The following is a 12,059-nucleotide window of genomic DNA, read 5'->3' as shown; positions in this document are numbered from 1 at the left end:
TATATTGAACCATGCTAAATTAGATAATTATTGTCTCTATCAACTCTAATGGCTTAACAACACTTTGTAAAGATTCCAACAATGGAGAAGTGGACATAGCTCAAATGACCAAACAACAAGGGATATAAACAGGCAGTTTTCATGACAAGTCAAAGTTATCTTTAGTCATGAAAAAAATGCTTGAAATCACTTTAAATTAAAACAGTTCTGAGGAAGCACTTTATAGTTATCAGAAGCAATGAATACTGGCTGTTATAAGGGAAAATAGGTACACTAACAAATTTTTGGAATTGTAATCTGGTCCAATTGTTCTGGAGAATAATTTGAAATTATACTCAAAGGGATATGAAACTGTATAAATACTCTTTGACCCAGCAATACCATTACTAGATCTGTCTTCCAGAGATATTTTAAAAAGGGAAAGGAGCTTATATGTATAAAATTATTTAAAGCAATTCTTTGTAGTGGCAAAGGATTAGAAATCACATCAATTGGGGAGGGCCTGGTCAAATTGTGTCATATGATTACCATAGAATACTATCATGATATAATGAATAGTGATGTAAGTGATTGCAGGAAAAAAATTGGTAATATCTGTGAATTAATGCAAAGTGAAGCAAGATGAGATCATTATATACCATAATAGCAATGTTATAATGATGATCAGTTGTGAAAGATTTGACTACTGTGATCAAAACAATGATCCAAGACAATTCCAAAGAACTCCTGGTGAAAAATGCTCACTGCCTTCAAAGACAGAATTGATAAACACTGAGAACAAACTAAAATATAATTTTCTTGCTTGTAAAAAAGCGTCCAACTTCTATTTTTAAGTTTTTTTATTTGTATTATTATAATCATGTGTTTTGTTCTCCTTTGCTTTCTTTACTTCATTTTTCATTTTTTTTCCTTCAATCTTTTCTGTTTTTCTCTTAATTTTTTGTTTTTGTTATTACTTATGGCTATGGTACAGTAATATCCCATTATATTTCTATATCACAATTTCTTTTTTTATTATAGCTTTTTATTTACAAGATATATGCATGGGTAATTTTTCATCACTGACAATTTGCAAGACCTTTTGTTCCAACTTTAACTCTCCTTCCCTCAACTCCTTCTCCCAGATGGCAGGTTGACCAATACATGTTAAATATGTTGAAGTATAAGTTAAATACAATATATGTCTACATGTCCAAACAGTTATTTTGCTGTACAAAAAGAATCTGACTTTGAAATAGTGTACAATTAGCCTATGAAGGAAATAAAAAATGCAGGCAGACAAAAATAGAGGGATTGGGAATTCTATGTAGTGGTTCATAGTCATCTCCCAGAGTTCTTTCATTGGGTGTAGCTGGTTCAGTTCATTACTGCTCCATTGGAACTGATTTGGTTCATCTCATTGTTGAAGAGGGCCACATCCATCAGAATTGATTATCATATGGTGTTGTTGAAGTATATAATGATCTCCTGGTCCTGATCATTTCACTCAGCATCAGTTTGTGTAAGTCTCTCCAGGCCTTTCTGAAATCATCCAGCTGGTCATTTCTTACAGAACATATATATATCACAATTTCTTTAACCATTTCCCAAATTGATGATCAGGTACTTTGTGTTTTTGCTACCATAAAAGTGTTACCTATAAATAGGCTTGTATATATGTAAAACACTCTCTGTCTCTCTCCCTATCTCTCTGTCTCTTTCTCTCTCTCTTTGTCTCTCTCTTTTTTCCATTTCTTTCTCTCTCCCTCTCTCTCTCTCTCCATTTATCTTTCTCTTTATCTATCTCTGTGTCTCTCTTTCTCCATCTCTTCATCTCTGTCTCTTTCTCCATCTCTCTCTTTCTCTATTTCTCTCTCTCCCTTTCTTGTTCTCCCCATCTCTTTCCTTCCCCTTTCTCCCTCCCTTCCTTTCTCCCTCTCCCCCTTACTCCCAGGTGTTTCTCCCTTTTCCCCTCTCTTTTTCCCCAACTCTCTGGACAACACTCCTCAAACTTTCAGACTTTGGATGCCAGAGATGAATCTTGCCCAGGATGAGTATGAACGGGGTAGAGTTTTCAGCTTTCCTCTTATTCTTTAACCCATTTTAGTGTCTACTTTCCTAGGACCAGATAAGGCAGAATGATTCACAAAGTCAGAGATCTATCTGAAAGAATCCTTTAAACTTATATCCTCAACTGCCAGGTGGACATCTACTAGATGGCCAGTAGGAGGGGCAATCCCAGCTTTCCAGACTTATTACCCCCTTTGAGAAATTTTCCTTTCTACTTCTGACACCTGGCAATGCTGTGTCCCTATGTTAACATTTAGAACTAATTGTTTGCATTGATGCACTTAAATTAAGAGTTCATGTTAGCATCATTGCAGGGACCTATGAACACTAAATCCATCTTTTCTTTCTTTCTTTTCATCCTTTTCAGTATCTGCCACAGTTGATACTGAACATTTTCTTTTAAAAACTGTTTTCTTTTAAATTGCATTTTATTGTCTTCTAGTTTTCATCTTATTTTTTGGATTCCTTCTTCTCTTGGTTACTTGGGCTTCTCTTCTATCTTTTGTATCTTGAATAGGGCCATTTTTTAAAACAATTTTTTATTTTCAAAATACATGCAAAGAGGGTTTTCAATATACACTCTTGCAAAACCTTGTATTCCAAAATTTTCTCCCTCCCTTCCCCTTTCTCCCTCATCTAGACAGCAAGTAATCCAATATAGGTTAAACATGTGCAGTTTTTCTAAACATATTTCCACATTTTTCATGCTGCACAAGAAAAGTCAGATAAAAAAGAATTGATTGAATTCTTTTTCAATTGAATGAGACTAAAAAATGAAATGAGATTGAAAAAACAACCAACAAAAAAGGTGAAAATACTATGTTGTGTTAGTAGGGATATTTTTCTTTTTTTTTTTCTTTTTTTGCTTTTCTTTTCTTTTCTTTTTTTTTTTTCTAGTTTTGGATCATGGTTTCTTTTTTTTTTTTTTTTTTTTTTTTTTAAATTTAATAGCCTTTTATTTACAGGATATATACATGGGTAACTTTACAGCATTAACAATTGCCAAACCTCTTGTTCCAATTTTTCACCTCTTACCCCCCCCACCCCCTCCCCTAAATGGCAGGATGACCAGTAGATGTTAAATATATTAAAATATAACTTAGATACACAATAAGTATACATGACCAAAACATTATTTTGCTGTACAAAAAGAATCAGACTTTGAATTATTGTACAATTAGCTTGTGAAGGAAATCAAAAATGCAGGTATGCATAAATATAGGGATTGGGAATTCAATGTAATGGTTCTTAGTCATCTCCCAGAGTTCTTTTTCTGGGTATAGCTAGTTCAGTTCATTACTGCTCCATTAGAAATGATTTGGTTGATCTCGTTGCTGAGGATGGCCTGATCCATCAGAACTGGTCATCATCTAGTATTGTTGTTGAAGTATATAATGATCTCCTGGTCCTGCTCATTTCACTCAGCATCAGTTCGTGTAAGTCTCTCCAGGCCTTTCTGAAATCATCCTGTTGGTCATTTCTTACAGAACAGTAATATTCCATAATTTTCATATACCACAATTTATTCAGCCATTCTCCAACTGATGGACATCCATTCAGTTTCCAGTTTCTAGCCACTACAAAAAGGGCTGCCACAAACATTCGTGCACATACAGGTCCCTTTCCCTTCTTTATAATCTCTTTGGGATATAATCCCAGTAGTAACACTGCTGGATCAAAGGGTATGCACAGTTTGATAACTTTTTGAGCATAGTTCCAAACTACTCTCCAAAATGGTTGGATTCGTTCACAACTCCACCAACAATGCATCAATGTCCCAGTTTTCCCGTCCCCTCCAACATTCATCATTATTTTTTCCTGTCATCTTAGCCAATCTGACAGGTGTGTAGTGGTATCTTAGAGTTGTCTTAATTTGCATTTCTCTGATTAATAATGACTTGGAGCATCTTTTCATATGACTAGAAATAGTTTCAATTTCTTCATCTGAGAATTGTCTGTTCATATCCTTTGACCATTTTTCAATTGGAGAATGGCTTGATTTTTTATAAATTAGAGTTAATTCTCTATATATTTTGGAAATGAGGCCTTTATCAGAACCTTTGACTGTAAAAATATTTTCCCAGTTTATTGCTTCCCTTCTAATCTTGTCTGCATTAGTTTTGTTTGTACAAAAACTTTTCAGTTTGGTATAATCGAAATTTTCTATTTTGTGATCAGTAATGATCTCTAGTTCTGCTTTGGTCATAAAGACCTTCAGTAGGGATATTTTTCAACCATTCTCATGATGTTTCTTTCATTTTTATTATTTAACATTTATTTTGTTGTGGTATGTGTTGTTTCCCTGGTATTCTTTTGACTTTTTTCAGCTCATATAAAGCTTTCCATGTTTCCTTCAATTATATGTTTACTGATTCTTGTGGTACAATTCTATTATGTTTACATGCCACATCAGATTGAGGTTTTTTAATTTATCCTATTTATAGTTAATTGATTTTGTCTCATAATTGTCAAGTCATGGTTCTTTGACTCTGAATTTTATTCAGAAATTCAGCTGGCCTATGAGGAGTTAAGTTTAGAAATCCAGTTCTGCTAATTACTGTTCAATTCTTGCCACAAGGAAATCTGCTGTCCTTGAAAGATGTAGGTGACGTCGGGAGTCTGATAGAGTATCTTTCCTTCAAGGAATCTGGTTTTCTATCCAAAGAAGTCTTGTCCACTCTCTCTAACCTTGCTACTAGACTTTAACAATGAATGTTTCTTACTCATAAGAGAGAAGGAAGGAGTTGTGCTAACTTCTTATTCTCAATTTCCAACCAATGGCATTGTCCTCCATGCCTTAGCTACCAATCCTAGTGATGTCACCATTCATGAAGTTGAGTTCTTTTATCCAATCATAATTTATAACTCATTCCCCACTTACAAAGTCCCATTCTTTGTTTTGTACTCCCCAAAATTTTTAAAGGGAGCTGTCCCCCTCATTTGGCCTCCTTTTTTGTGGTAGTGCTTGTTGTTCAGACTCCATTTGTGGTTTTCTTGGCAAACATTCTGGAGTGGTTTGCCATTTCTAAATGGAAATGCTTCCTATTTCTTATTCTTTTGTTCTTTAGCTATCTTCATAAAATCTAAACTAAGATACACTATGTATTTTGTTGAAAATAAAATAAAAATAAAAGCATTGTTCAGTCATTTTCAGTCATGCGTGGCTGTTTGTGACCCCATTGGCAATTTTCTTGCTAAAGATACTGGAGTAGTTTGCTGGTTCCTTCTGCAACTCCTCATTTTGTAAGTGAGGCATATAGTTCATTGATTTTCCCAGGATCACACAGATAATATGGGTCTGAGGCCAGATTTTGAACTAGAATCTTTCTGATTCCAGGCTTGGTATTCTATTTCATCTTCTAATTGCCCTAAAAAAAAATTGTTGTTTGTTCTTCATTCTCCAAGAGGACCCTGACATTAGAGAGGTGATGCCATGATATAAAAGTGAATTGGATTTGAGTGAGGAAGGGGGGCTGGGCAAGGTCACCTGCCTCCGTTCCTCCCCTCCTCCCAGAGCCATCTGGCTCCAGTGGCAAGATGGATGACTGGAGATAGTCCTGGATGAAATAAAGTAATCCTGGTCCTTTTCCTTTTGTGTATGATAGGACTTGTTGTCAAAAATTCTTGTGATTTACAAATAATTTACAGATCTATGAGTCTAAAACTTGCCTGTCTTGTCTTTATAGTGTTGAAGACTTTGGCTTGGGTCTTTTACTTAAGTCCAAGCAGATAAAACGTATGATTTCTTCTTATGTGGGAGAAAATGCAGAATTTGAACGGCAATACCTAGCTGGTGAATTGGAAGTAGAGCTTACACCACAGGTAAGATACTTTCTTTGGGTCATGAAATCAATATCATCTGTAATATTGATTTATTTTAAATATTGGTGTTTTATCTATACTTTTTTTTTTTTGCATATGAGAAAATGTCATTTTGTCAAACTAAGACATGTTGTTTAGGGATTTATTCTTTTAAATTGCTGTGCATCAGCATTTTGTCCTTTTCTGCTTAAAAAGAGAATCAGAGTGGCAAATTAAGTGAGGAGAGGGCCTGGAAGCTGGAAATATTTGGATTCAAGTCCTGACAGATGTTGGCTTTGTGGCTTAGGCAAGCCATCTTCTAAATAATTCTTTTAAGACCAAGCTGTAGAATTGGTGCTGACCTATATGGGCAGAGAGAGATTTTTAGTTTGGGAGTTCTCTCTATGAGTGAAATCATAGGTTTAGTTGCTGTTCCCCTTTGCTTAAAAAAATACAAATTTAGGGAGATAATGCCAATTTATAATTTCATCCCTCTTAGTTTATTTTATATGTCATGTTTTATTGTCTGTCATATGCTAGACACTTTGACAAGCTGCCACAATGTTGAAAGGCTATTTTAAAAGGAAGTTAACAGGATATTTTTAAGTGAATGATTTTACTATATAGTTAAGCAATTTGCTGCTATTTTCCTACATGGTTCAAATATTTGTTATAGTTTAGGGTAAATTTTATAGCATGCAGATATGGGGATATTTGAATGCATTTATCCACAAATCCTTTGGCTTTCATTCTGGGGACCTTGCAGACTGTATTGATACATGTTGGATAAAAACAGTCTACATAGTCTTTATTCAATTGGCAGTGAATTCTGTGGCAGAAACATCTTTTTTAACATTAAAAAAAGAAACATAACATTCACTTTTTCCCCTGGAATTATATATCTGGGAGAGTAACTATTTTTGCCTAAGGATATACCAGCTTACAGATAGCTGCAGCTGGCCTATTTTATGGTGTTGCCAAATATGCTTTTACAAAATATTGTACTACTAACAGAGTCATCATACTCTGCAGAGATTTCCTTTTTAACAGCCGTAGTCCTCCAACTTGTATTCAGTCCATATACATTTATTCAGTGCCTGCTTTGTAGGACTGTGGTTACAAAGAATGGCAAAAGGCAGTCCCTGTTCTCAAGCACTTATACTCTATTGCAGAGACAGCTAATTCAGCCAGCCTTATGGTGGTTTAGTCATTTTTAATAAGTTTTATTTATTCTACTCTGTCCTCCCCCTTATACTGGTGGGATGTACACATTTCCTTTTCTCATTATCTCTAGGCTGGACCTAAATCTTCCTTTTTTCAGTCTTATGTTCTATATACATTGGTCTTACTTATTGGTCTTCTGTAGAATCAGCCCTTTGAATAGTATGGGCACTGATAAGTTTTTATGTAACTTTCTAATTATTTAACTTTTTCTCAAAGTTTTCTCAAAGTTCTCAGAGAAATTCATATAATAATCTACTCAAGTGTTAGTGATTACAACACTGATCCTGTTCAAATAAAGATCCTGCTTGGCCTGATGCTCTCCCTGGGATCTGAGTGTGCACCTCATGTTGTTTCACGTTCATTCATGATGGTGAAATTCTCTTTCAGATTCTGTGTTAGTTACAAAATTTGCCTAACCACAAGTTTAGAGCTTTTGTCTCTGTTTTCCAGTAGGGAAAAGGAAGAAAAGAAGGACAGAGGAAAAGAAGGTGGTAAACTAGGAAGGAAGAAGGGAAAGAAAAAATGAATAGGATTTTATTAAACACCTATTATGTATCAGGTGCTGCCGGGCTACTTAATTATGTGCCAGGCTTTATAAATAGTATCTCTTTTCTACTTTATAACAACCTTGGGAGATAGGTGCTATTATTATTCCATTTTACAATTGAAGAAACTGAGACAAACAGAGACAATGTGACTTTCCCAAAATCACACAATATTTGAGACTTAATTTGAATTCAGATTTTCCTAACTCAAGGTACAGGGTTCTAGCCACTTACTGTACTACTTAACTTAGGAAGAAAAAAACATGCTACCTGGTTAATCTTGGTCAAGTTATTTAGCTTTATTGAGTCCCAGTTTCTTCATCTCCAAAATAAGGGATTGCCTGAGATAGCCCCGAAAGTCTTTCTAGTTCTAAGTTTCTGATTTTGTGAATTGAAATACTACTGGTTGTTAAATCATTTTAGTCATATCCAACTCTTCATGATCCTACTTTGGGGTTTCCTTGGCAGAGATAATAGAGTGGTTTTCCATTTCCTTTTCTCTTTTCCTTCAGCTCATTTTATAGATGTTGAAACTGAGAATAAAAAGGGCAGACTGACTTTCCCAAGGTCACACAGCTTTTAAGTGTCTGAGATTGGAGTTTGAACCCATGAAGATGTGTCTTCCTGATTCCAAACCCAGTGCTTTGTGCACTGCTCCATCTACTTGCCCCAGTGTACCCATAGAAACTGTCAGTCGGAAACAAAGCATGCTAAAGTAAAGGAGATATAAAAAGAAATTTTGATTTTTCATGTTGTTAAAGAATTTAAAATATTATTATTATTATTTGCTGAGGCAAGTGGGGTTAAATGACTTGCCCAGGGTCACACAAAATTATTTCTTTATATAAATTTGAAGGCAGAGAAGCAGTTTGGGATAGTGGCTACAGAGTTGGCTTTGGAGTCAGAATGAATTAACTTCAGAATGTCCTACCTCTTGATATACCCACTGGTAGTTTGACTTTGGGAAAATCAATGAGTGTGTCTCTTGAAGATGAAAAGCAATTACCTATTTGATGTTTCCTTTGCCATTTCCTTTTCCATTTCATTTTACAGATAAGAACCTGAGGCAAACGGGTTTAAGACATTTGTCCAAGATAATACATCTAGTCTGAGGCCAGCTTTGAATTCAGGAAGAGCACTAACAAAAAATGCATCAACACTTTTTTTTTATAGGTCTGGACAAAATAAATAAATAAATAAATAAAGCCTTGGCTGCAATATATATTAACAGCTTAAATTGACCCTAGTTGGAGATATTCACTTTAGCTCTTAGATTAATGGGATGGGATGGAATCATCTTTGTGGTGTTTTTTATTTCAGGAGTGCCAAAGCCTCCTGGCCACAAACTGAGTCCCCAGCTTGGGGAACTGAAATTCCTGGTATAACTTGTTGCTCTGAGCTAAAGACTTGAAGCCACCCATTAAACGCAAAACAGGGCTAACATCCTACCCTGTTCTTAATTCTAAATGTATTCTTGGAAACATACTAATCAGATGAGATGGTGAGTCTTAAGAATAGACCTGCAATGGTAGCCATATGACAAATATTTTTTGATGTAGAGAAAAGGGGTCAGGGAACATTCAGAATGCAGGGAATTGTCCTAGAGACAATTGTCCTGTGTCAAGAATCCTGAGGAAGACCTGGAAGGGAAAAGCAGATTAGCAACTAGTAGATGAAGTTGCAGTGGCTCTTATGTTGGGATTCATGAACTTGAATTTAAAACTATTCTGAGAACTATTTTAATATATTTGGTATCTTTGGGAATACCAAAGTGTATTTTATGCATTTAAAATCATTACTCAGAAAAAGGGGTTCATAGTTTTAGCACACTGCACCAAAAAATGATTAAAGACTCTTGGTTCAGATTTTGAATGCTTGAATTTCAAGGCATTTGACAGTCTCTTATGATATTATTGTGGTCTATATGGTTACTCTCCCTTATGTTTGAAGAAAACCAAAATGACGTCACTACCACAAGCACAAATTGTCTGAATGAACATTTGGTAGAGAGATGTCTTTAATTTGTGCATTCCACACTTTTTTTGAGTTATTACAATTTTGCTCCACTCAAAGAGCAAAAGAGTGCCTTTTTTTAGGGTATGTATGACATAGTGGGTGGTCCTGGGCCAGATTTCCCTGTTTCACAGTCACTTTCAGAGTTCTTCACAGAGGCCTTGAGAGTGTCTTTATATCACATCTTCAGACTGCCATGTGAGCATTTGTCTTGCAAATTCTCGTAAAATAGTCTTAGACTGAGTCTTTTGACATTTGAACAATGTGGCTAGTAGAGTTTTAAATGCTCGTCTAGAAAAGACCTCAGTGTCCACTACCTTATCTTGCCAGGTGATCTTCAGAATCTACCTAAGATGGTGAGAGTTGAATGACCTGAGCCAAAAAGCTCTCATTATTGAATTAGGGTTATCCTGAAAGGAGATCTCTTTAATATTTGTTTTGTTTTATTAGTGATCTAGATGTAGATAAAAGATTAATCTTTATCTATTTTGCATGAAGACAGACACTCTAAAAAAGGTCTCAAATAGGCTGCAATGATAAGACTAATTAAAATAAGATGTTTATAAAGTGCTTTGAAAATCTTAAAGCAATTTATAATATAAACTATTGTTATAATGTGGAAGTTAACAGGTAAATATCAATTCCTGTGCTTGGTTTGAAAAAAATAATCAGTTACATAACTATAGGGTGTCTCAAAAATAATAGTAGCACTCTTAATTAGCACTCTTTCTGACTTCCAAGCTGGCTTCAGACTAACCTGTATAATCTGGGACAAGTTCCTTAATCCTGTTTGCCTCAGTTCCTCGTCATCGTGGTTGAAAGAGCTGAAGATTAGGCCATAGAAAGAGTGACTGAAGGAACTTTGGGATATTTAGTGTGATGAAGACTTAGTGAAAGCATAATAGATTATGTGTGTGTGTGTGTGTGTTTATATTTTAAGAAATTAATGTCCCTCAGTACCTTATTGTATATAGGATACATTACTGAAAGGAATCTCTTCCAGAGTTAGCTACATTATATGTAATTTTATATATGTATACGTATGTGTGCATATACACATGTATTATATGACATAATTTATAGATAGACACATTTACATATAATTTACATGTATGCATATATAACCTATCATTTAACGTATCAAATAGATATGTACTATAATATATAAAATATTAAACATATAATTGAATATTTATATAAAATGTAACAAATATATAAATTTAAGTTAAATATATTTATGTTATTTAATATAAAATATATAAACATTTATATATTTAATATAAAAATTTGTTGCTTAGCATTTTGAACATATTATATAATTCATGCTTAATATGTTAAATGTAAATAACAGTTATTTCTGCCAGAAATCCAGAGAGTCTTACCTCCCAAATTTATTTATTTAGTGTTTTTTTTTTTTTTTGAGGGGGGAGAGGAGTGGCTAGGTAAAAGAGAAGATTCTTTGCCTCAATTGCTAACTAGCCTTATTCACTGATTGGGTGTGGTCTCAATCAAACTGAGACCAGTTGAAGACCCTAGCTTAATATATAGATATTATAAATATATATATGTATATATATATAAAACATTTGTTATATAATGTACATAATAATGAATAGGTATATGAGATTATTTAATACATTGCATGTAGTATGCAATCTTATAGACATAGTTATTATTTGTTAAATATAAAATTTTTAACGTGCAATTCATGCAATCTATGTATCTATTGATAAGATGTATGTGTGTGTATGTATATATGTTTGTATATGGCAGGTAGGTGGTTCAGTAGATAGAGCATGTGGGCTTGGAGTTAGAAAGACCCAAGTTCAAATGTGGTCTCAGACCTCAGACCTGAATTGTGTGAACCTGATTACTTAATCTCTCTTTATCTTAATCCAGTGGAGAAGGAAATGGCAAACCACTATGGAAGCCTTGCTAAGAAAACCCCATGGATAGTATTGGTACATTTTGGTCCATGGGTCACAAAGAGTCAGTTGGACCTGATTGAACAACATAGAAGAAATATAAAACTTTGTGTTTATGGGTCAAGTAGGCAGTATTAGAGCTGGGAAATGGAATTTGCTGAGATGCAAATTTCAGTTTTAACTGCTGAAAGAGAATGTACTGTTAATCAGAGCTGGCCCAAGAGTGCATTAAGTTCCCTCAGCAAGTTCCTTCTTATTAATGGGTCTTGGCCCAGGACCAAGATTGGACCCTAGGACCTAGGAATCAGATTGGTTTGGGTTTAAGGCCTCATTCTTTTTATTTTTTATTTTTTAAATTTTTAATAGCTTTTTATTTACAAGTTATATGCATGGGTAATTTTACAGCATTGACAATTGCCAAATCTTTTATTTCATTTTTTTTCCCCTTCTTTCTCCCACCCCCTCCCCTAGATGGCAAGATGACCAATACATGTTAAATATG

The 12,059-nt window shown here is 34.5% G+C and overlaps 1 protein-coding gene across 1 annotated transcript in view; it reads left to right on the top strand.

The window, feature by feature from the left end:
- Window positions 1-12,059, top strand: part of OXCT1 (3-oxoacid CoA-transferase 1) — a 180,542-nt gene that overhangs the window by 17,108 nt on the left and 151,375 nt on the right. The window contains exon 4 of the mRNA XM_031964557.1: window positions 5,736-5,871. Within this exon, the coding sequence (XP_031820417.1) occupies window positions 5,736-5,871 (136 nt within the window). The remainder of the gene's footprint in view (window positions 1-5,735; window positions 5,872-12,059) is intronic.

This window comes from Sarcophilus harrisii, chromosome 1 (assembly GCF_902635505.1).
Source record: "Sarcophilus harrisii chromosome 1, mSarHar1.11, whole genome shotgun sequence".
NCBI classification, from domain to species: Eukaryota; Metazoa; Chordata; class Mammalia; order Dasyuromorphia; family Dasyuridae; genus Sarcophilus; species Sarcophilus harrisii.
Note: the sequence above shows the minus strand (reverse complement) of the source record. Positions and strands in the feature narration are given on the sequence as shown.